The sequence below is a fragment of the Trachurus trachurus genome (genome assembly GCF_905171665.1).
Source record: "Trachurus trachurus genome assembly, chromosome: 9".
Lineage (NCBI taxonomy): Eukaryota > Metazoa > Chordata > Actinopteri > Carangiformes > Carangidae > Trachurus > Trachurus trachurus.
The window spans coordinates 30140326-30158960 of NC_139895.1; the positions used below are offsets into that span (position 1 = coordinate 30140326).

Below are 18635 nucleotides of genomic sequence, written 5' to 3' on the forward strand. Positions count from 1 at the left end.
TGAGTGGTAGACACTTTTCGGTACTGCTATTGTGCGAGCACAGTGGTCTAATCAAATCCCATTTATACCAGCTACATCTAACCACACAAAGACGCATTTGTACAAAAGCACAAAATGAGAGCTACAGCAGGAGATCAGGCTGACCTAAATCTTTACTGTTGTGTTCAAGGCACACACAAAAGCCAGCTGGCTAGCTCTGGTTCAAACAGAATCATCATAAAGTAATCACTGAAGACCATTTCTCTCCAAATTGGGAGCATGTAATGGGTCACTCAGTAGTGGAAAGTGGAAGCAAGAAAATTGGAAAGGGTGACTCACTGTAACGGTACAATACCATCTAATGGTTTTAAATATAAAAGCACAAGGGCCTTTCTGGGAAATAGGCAGTCGATAGGCACAAACAAAACTAAAATGTGCTTTGTTTTGACTTGCAGGAAGAGAAATGGCACTCTGCATACCGTATCCCAAATCTAGAAGTGCTGTGGAGTGGAGGACCATGCTGTAATGGGATGGAGTCATAATCTGCTATATGTGTGGTGCTAGTGTAAACCACATTTTGCACATTTCCATCACACTCATTAAACTCATTAGCACTCTGGAGGGAAGTAGCCGGCAAAGGAGCTACAGTGCACCAGCTAAAGCCAACTCTGTGTGTGTGTGTGTGTGTGTGTGTGTGTGTGTGTGTGTGTGTGTGTGTGTGTGTGTGTGTGTGTGTGTGTGTGTGTGTGTGTGTGTGTGTGTGTGTGTGTGTGTGTGTGTGTGTAGTCAGATGACAGCTTCCGAATGTTAACTGCAGTAGCTGCTTAGATCTGGGAAATTTTATTAGCCCACATGTAAATGGCTCTCTGTTCTTTCTGAGGGAACGGTTTTCTCAAGTCTGCCCCGGAGGCAGATGCCAGAATGTCAGTGACTTCGCTGCCAGTGTCAAAATGGAAGTGGCTTCTGAAGAGGAGAGGGAAAACACAACCATAATTGCTGGTCCAGGCCCACAATGGCCTAGTGTGTGGTTTCTCTGTGTGCCAAAGAGCATGGAGCCTGTCTCTGGCTAGGAGGGTGCCGGTGGGGGTGCTGCAACTATTAGAGACCATCCTCTGCCTACGCCAGAGCTTCACACCGGGGAGGAATGTCATGTCATTTAAGTTTTATACAGGGTAACTCACTATTTAAAAAAAAAAAAAAAAAAAAAAAAGTCCACTCTGCGACAGAAGGTTGGCTTTCTGTACCGAAACAGAGCTTACTTCCCATTAATCAGCAGGAAGAAAATTGTTGAATCAGTCTCTTTTATCAGTTTTGGACTACGGTGATGTTATTTACAGACATGCAGCAGCTACAACCCTCAAACCTCTGGATTCCATTCATCACTCTGCTCTCAGATTCATTACTGGGGATAGATATGACACTCATCATTGTTGACTATATGAAAAAGTTGGTTGGTCCTCCCTTTCTGACAGATGCAGGAAGCACCGGTATATGTTCATCTTCAAGGCCCTAACTGGTAAACAGCCCCCATACATCTCATCTCTCTGGATCTTATTCTACTTGCTCTAGTGGTGTATTATTTCTTAAGGTCCCTTTTGTACATTCAGAGCTTGGTAAATCTACCTTTTCCTTTGATGCTCCAAACTCGTAGAATATTCTCCAACATACTTTGGGGCTGGAGAATATTTCCTCTCTTGCTGATTTTAAACATATGGTGTCTGACTTTTGCAAATCATCCTGCAATTGTTATTCAATGTAATTGTATTTATGTTCTGCTGCTGCTTGTAAACTCGTCGTCCCTGTAAATGAGGGAAACCTCAGTGACCAACGAGTTCAAATAAAGGTTTAAATAAAAAAAATGTGACCCCCGTCTCATCCTGCCCCAAACACATTTTTGTCACTCATTCAATCGCACACTTTCTCATCTCCATGGAGGCCTGGCACTTACATAATCACATCATCAAGCTCTAGCCCACCCACCCCCACGCTCTCCCTCTCTCCTTCCCTCTTTCTTTCTCCCTGTCCCTCTTGTGAGCGTGCAGAATAAGCTGATCCCTGGGGAGGATTTGTCTGGAGGATGAGAGAAAGAGATGTGTTATGGGTGGGTGGGTGGGTGTATGGGGTTGAGGTGGGGAGGGAAGACGAGCAACAAAACATAACACCACATCCCACAACAGCTCCATCACTTTTTCTTATTGGCCGGGGCCCCATTATAACAAGAACAGAGATCATGTGTGCTGATAGCAGCCTGTTATTGTGAAAGCGCTACGGCGTTTGTGCGGCTGCCAATCTCTCCGCCGCTTCCCGGAGGAGCAGCTCCACAGCTGTGCTACGGCTAACACAGAGCGAAGTGAGGCTAACTGCACCACAGCTGGGATGAATGAAACTGAGAAAGAGCACAAAAGGGAGGGACAATGGGTGGAGTTAAAAAAATAAAATAAAAAAGAGAGAGAGAGAGAGAGAGCTAGGAGGAAAAAAGTCAGCTAAAATATGCTCCAACACTTCTGTGTTCATTTGGCTCAACCAAACACAAAAGTCCCATTCAGTCATGTCCTAATGGCCAAACTAAAGCCTGCCACACACATAAAGATAATCGGGCTGATTTTGCCCCGATTTTCCCCCTTCCGACCACGGACAGACACCGCCCGATTATCTTAAGGTCTTAAGATTATCTTATAAGATTCTCTTGTAGTGTGTGGTGTGTTAAGAGTCAACATTCCCCCGACAATCGGCTCGGAAAACGTTCGGCGCCGATAATCGTAAGTATTAAACATGTTCAATATTTACGATTATCGGGGCCGACTTCGGTGGCCGTTTCAATCAAAAGTCATCTTGTGTGTGGAGAGCCGGTGTTGTGCGGAGAAGCGCCTGCTTGCCGAGCTCTGCATGCTGCTCGCGGCAACAAGCCACTTCTCCACACAGCACCGGCAACCTCACAGAGAGCCACGGTGCAGCCCTGGCATTACATGAGGTTCACACAGACATTCACGCACACGGGAGGTTTCCTGATAGCTGATAGCAAAGACAGTAGCGCTCGTAGCCGGCAACAGCCGGCAATACAGCAGCCATGTTTAAACGATCATGTGACCGCCGCTCACAGCCCGTCATGTGACAGCGCACGGCTCCCTATTGGACAGCCGCTTGACTGCTCGGTGTCCGGAGCCATAGAGAGCCTAAGCGGAAGCAGGAAGTAACGGCGCCATGGGACCTCAACTCTGAAAAACTCGCCATTCAAATGAATGAGACTGAAAATTTTATTTCGTGATCCGATTGAATTGCGCCATGAGAAAAAAATATGTCCTCTACCTGTTTAAAACATCACGTTTCACGAAGAGAAATCAGCCGTTTATCGTAAAACGGCAACAGAAGAATGTATTTTGTGTAAAGACCGCTCTACGGACTACAGATCTGTGTCCCACAGAAAATACGTCACCAACTGACACGGGAAAGTGCGGCAGTTGGTGTGTGACGTCACCTACGCGACCTGTAGTCTTTCTGCTTACAGATTCTTCTGAATTTTATTCTACAATAGCTTTACAACAAACTGCTGATTTCTCGGGATGAAACGTGATGTTTTAAACAGGTAGAGGACATATTTTTTTCTCATGGCACAATTCAAACGGATCACGAAATAAAATTTTCAGTCTCATTCATTTGAATGGCGAGTTTTTCAGAGTTGAGGTCCCATGGTGACCGTTACTTCCTGCTTCCGCTTAGGCTCTCTATAGACACACAGACACACACAGATGGGATCGTTGTAAAGGCTGAAGTGTCCCGCTTTCATTAAAAAAAAAATTACGTCGCTCTCATTGTCCATTCCGGAAATAGACCCGAAAGAGTAGCTACAACGACACCCCCGGTATCGCTGCTGATGCCGGATTGTTTTCTGACCAGAGGGTCAAGATTCTGAAAAATCTTAATGTGTGTGGTGTGCTGTGTTTGGAATATCGCAGCACACCACACACAATACGATCAAAACTGTTCAATCACAGATTTTTTATCTTCATGTGTGGGGTCTCTCACAGATAATAAATCGGTTGAGATTTATAAAATCTTTATGTGTGTGGCAGGCATAACAGAGGACAGGGATATTTACAAGCACAAAACACTGGATCCCAAAAAAGTGAAAGCAATTTTCTAAAAAAATCCATTTGTCTGAACTTTGGGATTCACAAGGCGATTGTCTGGTAAATGTGGGGGAGCCGTCAGTTCCTAGAACGTAATTCAGCACTGATGCACTTAACTCATCGTTATCCGTTGTTCCGAGGAAATAATAATTTAAAAAAAGGAAATGATAATAATATGACTGCGTAGGTAGATATGCAAAGAAATAGAACCTTGTAAACAACAGTAAGAAATTAAATCAGTTCACAGCTAAATTACAAGTACAATCACAGCGTGTGAACACTTGTTGTGCATTACCGCACCAGATTTGTTTGCACTCTACTCCCTGTTCTGACCAGAAAAGAAACCCTGTTAAGTGGTTTCTCTGCCTTGTTACGCTTGTTAGGAAATTTATTCTCTCCCCTTCTCAAGAAGCCTGGGTGCTCTCAGACAGATGGGAAGAGGCGGAGTGACTGGGATATTGCCTGGAGTAAAGAGGGAGAAGAAACAAACAACCAGCACAGTGGCTCACTGGTGATTATACTATTGTGGATTTCTGACCTGTAATTAGGATAAATATAGAGCATTAACTGAATGTCACATGTTCACCTGCCGTTCTACAGAGCAGTGGACGAATGCATAGATTTAACATAGTTCGAGATAAGCCATCGCTTAGGGGAAAGCACAGTTTCAGTGCTCACACTGTCTTGTCAGAATGTGAGCGACCCCAAGCTCGCTACAAATGGAGACCTGGCGCACTGAATTGCAGAGACTTATGAAAAGACAAGCACACATCTGAGAGGAGAATAGATTGAAGGATTGCCAAGGCCAGAATTACACTATTCAGACTCTGAATGAGAGCGCAGAATGAGGGCTTTAGACTGGATTCTAAGCCCTCCATAGGAATGCCGAAGGCCTGATATATTCAACTGAAAGGCTCCCCACCCACAGATGCCTGCCAGCAAGACTAGGGGTTCATTTCAGTCTCCGCAAAGAAACACGGGCTAGCTGCTTGTCTCCACCTTTTGATATAATGGAGCTTTTTTTTTATCTGGTGAAAAACACCTTCACTGTTCTACTGTTGAAGTTTCACATGGCATCTGTCTTGGAGAAACAGGCAACATTTCTACAGAGAGCGGCTGCCAAAGCACCCGTGACTGAATGAAAGGTGTCAGCAAATCAGTAGCTGGTGGGCAGCAGGAGAACAGTGCAGTGTTTATTTCTGTATCAACCCATGACCCAGTGTTCCCGCTCCGAGGGCCCGGCTACGCTAACCATTAAACACTGCCTTTACAGTCAAGACCATAATCCCATCTGATTGATACTTAAAGACGCCGACACAACACGCACACACACACACACCGCCGCAGAGTCACTCTACCATCTGCTGTCTGCTGTTGTGACGCCATTGTGTTCCAGACACACAATTATTTGACATATCTTGAAAGACAGCCCCACCACACACACACACACACACACTCCGCCCCCGGGCATACTGTTCATATAGCAAATATCTGCCTGCCGATTTCTAGTAAAGTCAACATCTTCAATTTTTCCCCTTGCATATTTTAACATATGCATGAAAATCTGCCATGACAATCAAATGAAGAGAGAAAAAAAAAAATATATATATATATATATATATATACTTGTGACTTATCCTCCGTGGATCATGCACAATTCATGGCAAGTGCATAAATTATTCATAAGTACTCATCAAGACTCATCCTCAAAAAAGCACGGTTATATAAATAATAAACAACTTTGGTAGGTACAAGACTTGAGTCTCCAGAGAGAACGCACTATTCATACAATGCTCTGCCTGACTTACTGTTGGTCTATTGAGGATGGCAACACTCTGCAAGCTCCGTTGCCTGCAGAGCCATTTAACACAACATTACAGAGGAACGTCTTGCGGATGCCAATTACATAAGGATTACACTGGGGGAGGGTTAACAGGCGGAGGCTTTAGTAGAATAATACTGCATAAAAATGCAGCCTGCATGAGGCTTCCACTGAGCATGCTGTGTCCCACAGTCATCCAGACTGAAGGACAAACACATGAAAGGGGACAAACGCACATACAGTATATGTATACGACGGTGAATACCACCGCATGCAGCTAGTATCTGAAAAATTACACTAAATCAAAAACGTCACATTATCTACAGACTCCAGCAGAGGATGATGGTGATTAAAATGTATCTTTTTAAAAAGCAATGGGGCAGATCAAGCTAAAGCAACTACTGTATATTTGCCAGGCAATTTTCCCCTTTTTCAAAATCACTCTGTCACGAACCACACAAGGATTTTAAACATGTTGCCACAAGAAAAAAAAAAAAGAACCTACCTTTCATTTCCAGGCTGAAACTCTGAAAGCAAGGAAGGTCGACGGCGATGGGGTTGGGTCAAGTGGGAACTGTAGTCCCTGGCATGAGAGTGGTAGTCCACCAGTCCCACTTCCTGAAACACAAACCAGAAAAAACTTCTCAGCATTGATACCCTCTCTTTAAGAACAATGCAAAGGTCCCAAAATGACTAAATATTTGGACAGAATGTTTCCCCATTGCCTGCCTTGTTTCCTCTGCATGTAATCATTTTCATCCCGCTCTCATACTCTTCTATCTCTCAGTTGTTTCTCACACAAGTGGGCTAACCCGTACAGCTACAGTCAACTTGCGCCTCTGCCAATCAGGAATTGTGGGACACAGCCCATCAACCCTCATCTCCTCCTGAATGTGATGTGGGACTAACTACATGTGCAGCTGTGGGGATCCTGGGGGGGTAAAGCCTTGGATTCCCCCATACCACCAGAACAAAGAAAAAAGCCTGTAAACAGTGGAGGTCACAGACTGAAGCTCTGCATCACCTCGAGGCCTCTTCTCTGAAACAGACAGCTTTGTCTGGAACATGGAGAAGAAGATAATCTTGATAATTAGGAGATGTGGCTGAAAATAATGGGCGAGCCTTAATGTGACTCCGTGGTGATGACAACATGAACTTTCAACTGAAACACCTAATGAGGGTTCTGTGTGCAAAACAATGTAACCTGGGAATGTTTCTGTTGGAAAAACAGCGGCGGGGGCCTCTGGGGTCAGACCCTCTCCAGTGGTTCACAGTAATATCCTGTTTACTAAATATCCACCAAGCACGCAAAGCCTGAGCTACAACTACAGCAACAAAAAAAAACAAAAAAATCTCTAAAATGTTGAAGCACTACAGGTGGTCTATTAAAGGGATAGTTCACCCAAAATTGAAATCTCATTATCTACTCACCCTCATGTCGACTAAGGGCTGGAAGAAGTTTCAGAGTCCTCCGTGGCTTCTCTGAGTTACAGGGGGTCTCGGCGTAGTAGTGCATGTCCATATAACGGTTGCAAATGGATACCAACTGTCTTCGTAACAAAGAGACACACCAAAAAACATCCAAATACCTCCATGCTGCTTGTATGTAATGTCCGTATTGTATTGAAGCCCCGAAATGCGAAATTGTCCCGAAAAAAATTACATAACTCTATATTTCAAGCTTGTTTTGTAGCAGAAGCTTCTCGAAGCTCCTCTTCCCGGTTTGTCAAATTTGGACAAACTGGGAAGAGGACAGACCCTGGTTCGTCCAAATTTGACGAACTGGGAAGAGGAGCTTCCGCTACAAACAAGCTTGAAAAATAGACTTATTTAATTTTTTTCGGGACAATTTCGGGGCTTCAATACAAGACAGACATTACATATGAGCAGCATGGAGGTATTTGGATGTTTTTTGGTGTGTCTCTTTGTTACGAAGACAGTTGGTATCCATTTGCAACCGTTATATGGACATGCACTGCTACGCCGAGACCCCCTGTAACTCAGAGAAGCCACGGAGGACTCTGAAACTTCTCCCAGCCCTTAGTCCACGTGAGGGTGAGTGAAATTACAATTTTGGGTGAACTATCCCTTTAATAGACCACCTGTAGTGCTTCAACATTTCAGAGATTTTTTTATTGTTTTTGTTGCTGTGGTTGTGGTTGTAGCTCAGGCTTTGCGTGCTTGGTGGATATTTAGTAAACAGGATTTCAATTTTGGGTGAACTATCCCTTTAAAGGCCTTACCGTGTGCGCTCGCTGCAGCTGCAGCGGCAGACTGGCGGGGTTGGGCAGGTGCCGTGTGTCCAGTCCAGTCCTGCGGCCCTGGGGCAGCGACTGGGGATGAGAGGACATGCTGGCACAGCCGCTTCCTCTACAGGCAGGAAGTGGGTGTGGCTGCAGAGCAGATGCTGCGCATTATCGGCCCTTTCTCTTCGCCAAGAACCTGCAAACCTGAAAAACAAATAATACATGAGCCATGAGACATTTATTGTAGTTGAGGAACCTCAGATGGATTCCTTGGACACTTTCCTACCCGTCATACAACACTGCTTGATGTGTCGTACAATACAACAATCATATAACTGTCACTCAGAATCAATTTTATGTTTTCTTTGGCCAACACTTCTTACACTTGGAGTACTTGGAGATGAAAGCGTGCGTCTGTCTGCTCCGGATATCAGAATGTCATCACCTCCCTACAGCTGCTCTCCCCTCCAGTGCTCCTAGTGAAGGAGTGCGAGTCCCTCCACCTGCTAAACTGAACCCCCTCCTTCACGGCTTACTGAATGGCCCACTGTCCTCGCACTGAGGACTCACAGACAGAGACCAGCCAAGTCAAGCAGCTCGCTGGTAAACCAAAAATACTCAGAGTTTAATGGGGCTTTAGAGGCAACATAAATAACTCAATGACAGATAGAGATGTAGGCCTTGAGAAGTCAGGCACTAGATTTTCATTTCAGATGACGTTATGCAAACCAGAGTGTCCTAACCTGCAAGCGGCGTGTCCTATAACACACTGTTGAAAACGTCAAAGCGAGAGACGGAGGAGAGGAAGGCGTCTGCACAAGATGAGACCATTGTGGCCAACAGGTCAAATAACATTCAGACCTGGAAGCTGGATAAACAGCAGGGTGATACTCATCGGCAAAACATGCAGACGAATAACAACAAACTCTCTCCAACATCTCAAATTGTATCATGCCACCGACTATACAGAAAGATCCCAGACTGATAGCACTCACACCTAAGCTCCAAATCTGTTAGTTCAAACCCCTGGACTCACTGAAGCTAGACCAGTATCTGTTCATCACTTTATATGTCACTTGTATCTATTTTACAAATGTATGTAAATCAGGGTTTCCGCTAGAAAAAATTGGCACCGAACCAGCAGGTTTTTAATTTACTGGATAAATGTTTGAAATTCCAGTCAAATATTATTTGAATTTATTGAGCTTAAAATGATAAATAATATGCAGGTTATATAAGAATGATATCAAGGCATGTCTGTTTATAACCTTTTTATAGGGATGCACATTCTGAATATATTTTACGCTCGTTAACCAATTAATAACCGTTAACTGATGAGTGTCTGTGACTATAGGCTTGTGCCGATCGGCAACCCGATCCTCTGTTGGCGATGGAGAGGATGATCGACAATGTTTTTTGTCTTTTTCTCTTGCCAATGTTACAAAACACACACACACACACACACACACTCTCGCTGCTACAGCCGAGCAGCCACATCCACTGTGCCGTGGCTCAGCTGCTCAGATGAAGTTAGATCGTCACATTTTTAACTCTTTTATACAAAGTGCAGCCAAACACCAGGGCTCCTCTGACAGCTCGGTCAGCTGCAGGTGAGTTACAGGTGAGTTACAGGTGAGTTACAGGTGAGTTACAGGTGAGCCGGCTGGAGAGCGCAGCGCCGTCCTTACAGGTGGCACACATGCAGACGTGTGTTTATGGTCTCACCGTCCTTCACGGGGACTGTCCCTGCCACATAAAGCCCACTCCTAAAAACCACATGGACTGGCTCATGCCATTTTAATAATCGGCGTGCTGCCAACTTGAAATCAAATAATGTCTGTTTGTCTATATGTGTTTGAAATATAGATGCAATAAAAACTCATCATAATCCTTCTCCTTAGACCCGTTTTGATAGAGAAACAAATGCGACAAGTTTAGTAGGCTACCGCGTGAAAAAAGAAGAAGTTTCGTTCCACATAGGCCTGGCCTATACATTCATAACGAATAAGATTCTGTTGTGTTTTTTTTGTTTTTTAAATAAAATAAAATGACATGTAACACAATTCTAATTGTGTTTAGGGAGAATATTTTCGATGGACATTTTGAATGGAGGGGTTAAAAAAAAATACCGGACTTCGGCAGATTTTACCGGTCAAAGTCTGGTAATTACTGGATAACGGAAACCCAGATGTAAATAACTTTTTATTATCAAAGGGCACATCAACGTAAATACAAATACCAGCACCAGTGTGCAACAGTTAATATCTGTTGCATGACATGTTGATTATGTCAGTGTTTATATCAAGTCCTGTTATGTACCTAAGGAATTAAGGCCCAAAGACATATTCAAAATTGGCTTTATTAGATTTTACCACATGATCACATTTGTTTCAGAGCGGAGGAGAAGTAAAAATAAACAACTGGCACTGAAGGAATCCTGAGCAGGAGAGAATGACAGCGATGGTGACTCTACTAGATGATGTCAAAGTTCAAAGATCTTTTATTGTTTAAAGCATTGCTACTGTTGCCTTGTTGAGGTATATACAATATGTAATGTTACACCATGTTGGGTGTGGGGAATATCACGTGACTGATTCAAATAAAAACACAGCTCAGAAGCATAACAGCACTAAAACTGGTTTAGGATTCAATCCTATTGTGAATATATCCTTGAACTTCAAAATAAAAGATTGATCAGTTTTGCGATTCTTACAACTGGAGAAAACACTGACGGAGAACATGGTCAATCTATGAAATTGGTTTCACCTCAAGGGGAATCAACTTGTGGATTTTCAAGGCCTAGAAAACATTCACAGAGTCCAGCCTGTTACTGCACTGTTCTCAGGCACTCCAGAAAGCCTGTGATAGTAGTAGTAGCTAGACTATTACTGCTGATATGTGTCCCTGTGACTCCTGCCAACAGAGAAATTAGGAGTCCTGCCATTTCTATGAGCCGGTGACTAATGACGCCTCTCCCTCATAGCTCATGTTTGAGCACCGAGTGAGGCGCACAACAAGTGGCACGGTGGCTCGAATATGGGCTCTCCGCATGGCACTGATCGAACTCTTCACATGACAGCAAAGTGCTGTGGGTGCGCTGCAATTTTGTTAACCGAATGGAAAATGCAGCATTACTCAGCCAAACTCCTGGAGCGTTTTATTTCTAGATGACAATGAATGAGACCCAACACAGAATTTGATTGTGTACCCAAAACTGGTTTTTCAGATAACGGCTATCTGCCCGATAAGTAGTTAACAAGCAGAACAAGAAATGTTGACATAAATATTCGGACTAAGATTATTAACTTAATGAATTAAACATTAGGATTTCCCCCTCAAAGACTATTTTCTATTGTGTTCTGGTTAAAACCCAGATAAGATTGATTTATGTGGTTCTTTCCTTCATTTTGATAATAACATAACAGATCTGCCCTGGACTGCGCTAAATTAATAACATCATGTTTAGAGACCTTTGATTCATGAGACCATCTGACTGACTGGATCCGTCAAACTCATGGTTTCCATGACTGCATGGATCCACGTGACTTCACATGATGTAAGTTTCACCATCTGCCCCCGTCCGAGAGGATCTTCATGGACCTTCTGTGTAGAGTCCAGTGACACAGAGGCTTCATCTATGCAAATAAGCCTATTTTACTGTCGCCAAGCGGCAGTTAACATTCACTCAAGTTAAAGCATGTCCACATCTACAGTCTATGTCAAAGCGCAGGCAAGCGCATATTAAACTCCTTTACTTTTTGTTGAGTGACATATCTCTGCGGTGACAGTCACATAAATGCCATTGTTTTCACACGTCTACCCACATTATGAATGACTCATGAGTAATAATGAACATTCATTAACAGTGCTCTTGACAGGAAGATATAATTAAATTTGCCATTATGGTTTTTTTTTACACCTAAATGTAACAATTTCTACTGAAACCCCCCAGAAATAACAGAGTGAAACTCACAGCCAGTGATGGTCTACAAAAGCTCACTCGCCATCGTCAGCTACTTCTACAGTAACATTTACAGCCTGGATGGCGGACACCAGTAGTAAACAAGCACTTAATATACTATGCTTACAGAACTTGAGACCAGACGACACCACACTGGCACTGTGTAACTTATGGTAGAGCGCCAGTGTGCCAGTCTCCATTGTCTCGCTCTGGATTTGACTCTTTTTTTTTTGCTGCACAAAGAGGGGTGCTTTCTACCCTTCCTTCCTGCTCGACGGCTACCAACACAAAGTGTCACTTGATTTCAGTTACGCAAAAGGGCTCTGTTACGAAAGGCTGAACATGGCTCTGGTTTTAAGGAACAGAGGAGCTCTGTAAACATAGGCTCTGGGAGGCCACAAGATAGGAAAACAGTGCGAAAAAGTCTCACACGAGCTCGACACTTTGCTTTTCGTGTCAAGTAGTCTAAACTGTGGTTTCAAATATTTTCAAGAAAACTGGTGCACACTTATTTTGCTCAGGCAAGCCTGGATAAACACAACACATAAAAGGAAGCGCTGAAGGCCTCGAGTAGGTCTCGATGCTGGAGAAATACTGGATGAGAAAAAGAAAACTCATGATATTGACATAGAATACAAATACGCTCAACAAAGGGCAGAAAAAAAAGAGGCCAAGAAGACAAAGAGGGGGTGAGATAAGCCATCCTCCTCAGACGCCTCTCTTTGATGAGCGTCCAGCCCAGAGAGATTCCCCTGAGAAGGAGGAAAACAAGTCTGAAGGCAGTCACAAGATCTGCAGAGGACAAAAAACCTGAATCAAGATGAGAGGCCCAACACAATGAGAGAGCTTTGACATAAACTCTGAGGCGAATGGGGCCTTCCAGACGAGAGGCTAAACACATGCACTGGCACTGCTACAGACACCCACAGGCAAGTCCATGGCTCACCGCCAACACTGAGAATGAACTCAGTCACCTCGCTCTCTCACTCTAGCGTGCTTTCCTTCTCCCCTCTTTTTTACTTTCTTCTTCTCCACGGAGTAGAGTGGGCCTCAGCCTTGAGCGGTGTGCGAGCCAAAATTTCATCCTCTTATACCCCCCACCCACCCACCCACCCACCCTCCCTCCCTCCCTCCCTCCCCCTCTCCATTTTAGGAATGGCTGTGGAAATACTAGCACAGAGCACACAGACGGCTTCCAGCCTGCCAAAGGAGAGCAGGAGGCTGACTTCAAACAACGGTTCAATTTTACTGACATTAACAGTTTATCAAATCTCTGCCGAGTCCGACTTGGTGGCTCGGCGCTTTCCAAAGAAGCAGATTCTGAGAGCCTGAGACATATTTTTTTGATAAGAGCCTTGATAACGTTGCTTGGACCTTGACAAAAACCGAGCGTCATCAAGCCTTCACTGCAACAACACTGTACTGGTAATTATATAGCCATAAAATGATGTTGCAGAGAACAAAAAGGTGTCGAGTATTGAGCAACAAACTCCTTGTAATCTACTCTGACAGCCAAAGGAGATGATGATGGCTCCATTCAAAAGGCATGGAGCTGTGAGAAGGCAGGTGAGTGTACTGTAGTGGGCATATGGCTCGGTCTGGGAACAACATCACAAGTCTATAAAGCAGTGCCCTAGAGAGCTGTGCTCAGGGGAGGGGGGGGGGGGGGGGGGGGGGGGCTGCTAGGACTCTCAGCCTAGGAATGTGGCACCCTGTCAGGACTCATAAGGATTTATCTCCCTGGAGCCTCATTACCGAAGGGCCCCGGACAAGGAGGCTCTCGCTCGCTCACCCTCAACCTCAATACTGCACCACTCGCAAACAATATATGTGCATGCAAACACCGGCTTTCCAGATTATTTTCAGATCGTCACCTGCAGCGTGGGTGGTCCCGGTCACGGTTTAAGAGCACGCTGAGAGTCGCTTACTGTCCATTCCCTAGAATCCTGTGCAAAGCTACTGGCTACATCATTTTAGAGTGGTGGTCTTTTCCACCTTTGTTTATTCTGTTTTTTTTTTACAATTACATCTAACACTGATTTTACATTTATTCATTTGGCAGATGCTTTTATTAGGGGTGTCACGATTTCGATTTTTTATCGAAATCGATCGAAATTACGTCACGATCTTGAGCATCGAAGTCAAAGAGAGGATCGTGACACCCCTAGCTTTTATCCTAAGTAACTTACAAGTGAGGGGCAACACAAAGCTCCACTGTAGTCGTAGGTATTACATCTGTTGGATCAGGTGAAGAGCAAGGAGATCAGGTAAAACGTTGAATCTGGGTACAATCAGGTCAATTTGAGGAACTTCTACACTGATTTCAGCGTTCATTTGCAGTTGCAGATTCCTCTCCTCCCACTCTCTGCCTCCCTCCCCACTCACCCAAATTTAACATGGAAACAAAGCTCTCACAATTAATCCGCTGATGCTTCAGTATTGGGGCCCGAGAGGTTTTATAAGGTCAGGGTGCAGAAACAAGTTTAATCTATGTGGAACACACATCTCTTCAAGACAGACACCATGGCATGGAAACACTTAAGCTTTTTTCCAAGTGACCTCACCCATTTTTTTGTTTTATCAAAACTATCTGCGGAGTTCTCTACAACACTGCCACTACCCATGGTACCATGCAAAGTCTGTTTCTGGTTTGCATTTTTCTCAAGAGGCCGAATAATGTTTTTTCTGTGCAATAGAATCTCGGTCTTTAAACGTTTTATACTTCAATGGTACATTCCTCTTAGACTGTGTGTTAACAACAGCATGGAAAGAGCTAAGCTGATCGAAACACAGCAAAGTAAAAGAGGAGGAAGTCACAGTGCAACAGCCAATAAAAAAAAATGTGAGGGTGCCTGGAGGCACCTCTAAATTAACCGTTGGACAACAGCAGGAAAAACACTCATAGATCTGCCAAACCCTTGTGCAACGCCCTTTATGCTGCCAAGCACTAATATCCAAGACCATGCTGACAAGGCAGAATGCCTCATCGGCTGGTAGACACCATCACGCTGACATTAAAGCAGGGGAGACAACAGATCAACATGGTACAAAGTGAAGGGGGCATAATGAGGATATTTCTCTGTCTGTTAACAAACTAAAGCAGACACCAATATGCGAGTAGGCTTAAAACACCCTCCACTGTGACAAACCTCTTCTTATTTATCCTTGCTGGTCAAAAAATACATTTGATACTAGAGGAATCGCAAAAATCTTTGAATGGAAAAGTGAGTTCCACGAACCATAACTGGACGAGAAGCCAAGAAAGCAAAAGAGTTACTGACAGGAAAGTAAAATCTAATACTAGGTGGCAGAGAGAAGCTATAAAGGGCAGCAGGTGATATAATTATTGCCTGTGTGCAGGCTTGATATATAGTGCAGGTGTCTAGAGCAGTGCTATTAGTACCAAACAGTGAAAGAACATCCCAACACCCCGAGCTGATTCAGGCTTACCTCCACTCTACTTTCACACAGGAACTGTGCGGTCACAACACAACGTCAGCAACCGAAGACGCTGTGAGAAAAGTGTGAACACCCAGTAAACTTTGACACGGCTATAATTTGTCTGACGGGAAGAGGTACAATCACTTCCCCTAACCACAGCCTGGCTGTCACATCTTTCATTTTGAATCTGACTAAACAACACTGGCATATCAACAACTTTTAAAAACAGAGGTGATTACGAAACTGAAAATGGAAGTATTGAGCTGTAAACAATCTTTAAATGCAGCACTTTAAAACCTTTAACAGTGTTTCTCATACATTCATTTATTGATGGCGGCCCGCCACAAATGAATTACTTCCGCCACGGATAGATTTTTCGGCTTTTGGCTCGACCAACGTATATATCGCTCCCTTCATTCATCTTCGCATAGCGCCCTTTCTCCGTTATTGGCGTTCACACACACACAGAAGCGTGCATGCATGACAGCAGTGCACGGTAAAAGCCCCAACTACTTGATGTGCCAGTCTGGTTTGTCATGTTGGCTTCAAAAGCACACAAACACTTGAAAGGAAATCAGGACAACACATAACACATGTGATCATTTACAATAACACCAGAATATGGAGTGGTAACCACTGGTGCTTTCAGGCATGCAAAAGCAAATACAGGTCTGAATCACACCTTAGACTTATAGATCATTAACAGATATGACATGTTCCCAGTTTCATGACAGGAAGGAAGGACGTATTTGCACAAAAAAAGGCCCAATTACTGGTGACGCAATGAAATGTGATGCAGGAAGTCCAGCTGGAGGGACAGATTTATGTTTACACATAAAGTGTATTAAGATGCCTAAACACAGCACAGTGGATTGTAAACCTCAGATAGGACTTCTATTTAGTTATCACAGCAGCAACAATGTGATCTTTGATTGAAAGAGGCTTCAAGTAAAGCAGAGAGAAGTCATGCATTTAGGCAATCTTTGTAATGATGTCCAAGTAGAAAACAAAGGTTGATTTTTTTGTTTTTTTTTGCCACATCAGGCAGTGTTGTCATACCAATACAACCTGGATGTTTGTGACTTTGTAACTTGGATTTGATAGAGCATCGTTTTATGATACTTACATCATGTGATGGACAAATGCATTATAAGGCCAGTCTAACAGCGGATGTTGTTACAGAGGACTTCAGTGTAACTTGGTGGCGGCAGAGAATATATTTTTGCCAACTGCACGGAGCATTATTTTTAAAAAAAAGAGAGAGCGCAAAGCAAGATTTATTCTTCTGATTTATTCCTGTGCCAAAAACCTACCAAAGGACAGGACAATTGCTGGCCAATAATTATACGTTAAGAGAGAAACATTATACAGGATGATTGTCACATTTAAAAAAAAAAAAAATTTAAATGTTCGGCTGGCATGACCAAATGGAATATTTCAGTTTTTCCACAAATCATAACATTAGCATCTCCTTTCACACATAGGCTGTAAAAGTGCGTAGTATCTGACATGGAAGAGACGAGACGGAGGCGGCAGAAAGCGCCGGGCGGAGTCTGTGATTGGCTGGCCTAGACGTCCAGATGTGGTCATCCAGCTGTATCCAGGCTGGACAGTAGAGAAGCTATTGGATTTCCTGCCTGTTCCCCTGCTGCCGGCCGTCTCAGCGACACTGTGTGAAATTACATAAGGCTCTCCCCTCCCCCTCACTGCTGGCCGGCACAGAGCTGGGGCCTTCACACACCGCCTCAGCCAACTCCGACTCCCTGTAACCATGGAGGCAAAGGCACTCCACCAGAACACACTGCACGATCTGAAAGCTGCTCCCTCTGTTCACAGACACACTCCGACACCAGCCATAAAACATTTTACATAATCACATTTGTTTGACTGATTTCCAGTATAACTCACCAGTATAAATGTAAGTCATTTGGGAGGGAAGGCTGACATCTGATTTTACAAACAGGTTTCTACCTATGAAGAATTCCTGTTGGATACACCCAGGAACCAAACGCATTACACCACAAAGGGAGAGTACTGAACAGTCTGTGTTTGGGCATTTGTCTCAATAGTTGAGTTATTATTGGAGGAAAGGTTCTTTATATGTAGCCCAAAATACATAGTTCAGATCTTGTCACTTAAAGGGATATTTCGCCCATTGTCATAATCCCTATAGTCTTAAAGGTAAATTCGTTACCTTTAATTGTCAGTGCAAGCTGTTTTTAGATTGGCCGGGCAGAGATGCGAGCTGCTCAGCTAACACTACGAGCTACGAGCTACAGAGCTACGCTACGGAGGCTCATGGCATTTCCGGGCTTTCCCTCAAAACTCATCAAATACACAATCCAACAACTCCAAAACGCTCTGGTGGACAAGTTTTGACCTGCACATTCACCACGCTATGAGATAACAATGGAACGTTACGAGATTGAGTTGTCTTCGAGGTAAATGCAAAGCCGCCGATGTGCGTTCCCGTCGGGGGCAGTCATTTTTTCGCTCCATCAGAGCGTTTTGGAGTTGTGGGATTGTGTATTTGATGAGTTTGATGAGGGAAACCCAGAAATCCAATGAGCCTCTGTAGCCTAGCTCTGAGCAGCTCGCATCTCTGCCCCGCCGATCGAAAAACAGCTTGCACCGAAAATTAAAGGTAATGTAAACCTACCCCTAAAACTATAGGGATTATGGCAATGGGCGAATTTGCCAAAATGTTGAAATATCCCTTTAAATAAAAGCGGCGACTGCCAGTTCTCTCTTATAATTACGGGTGTGAGCACATTCTCATGAACACTCTGAATTACAAGCGCAGGATTGTTGTTACTTAAACTTACACACAGAAACAGACAAAACAAAATGGCCAACCAAACCCTAACCTTACAGCTCATATTGGCATTTTTTTGTCACGATTCATTTAGTTTTCCAACGTCATTCCAAGTAACCGACGCAGGAAATTGTGTCTAATAAAATTGTACTCTTCTTTACAGAAACCTTTTTTATGGACATGACTAATCAGAAGAGCTGAATAATCCATTTGATTCAATTCTTGGTGATTAAGATCATCAGAA

The 18635-nt window shown here is 43.8% G+C and overlaps 1 protein-coding gene across 6 annotated transcripts in view; it reads right to left on the reverse strand.

The window, feature by feature from the left end:
* The window catches only part of ncor2 (nuclear receptor corepressor 2), a 95739-nt gene that overhangs the window by 67260 nt on the left and 9844 nt on the right, over window positions 1-18635 (reverse strand). For all 6 annotated transcript variants that reach the window (XM_083979363.1, XM_083979366.1, XM_083979365.1 and 3 more), the window contains exons 2-3: window positions 8172-8370; window positions 6434-6546 (exon numbers count right to left, since the gene is read on the reverse strand). In XM_083979363.1, the coding sequence (XP_083835489.1) occupies window positions 6434-6546; window positions 8172-8279 (221 nt within the window). In that variant the 5' untranslated portion in view covers window positions 8280-8370. The remainder of the gene's footprint in view (window positions 1-6433; window positions 6547-8171; window positions 8371-18635) is intronic.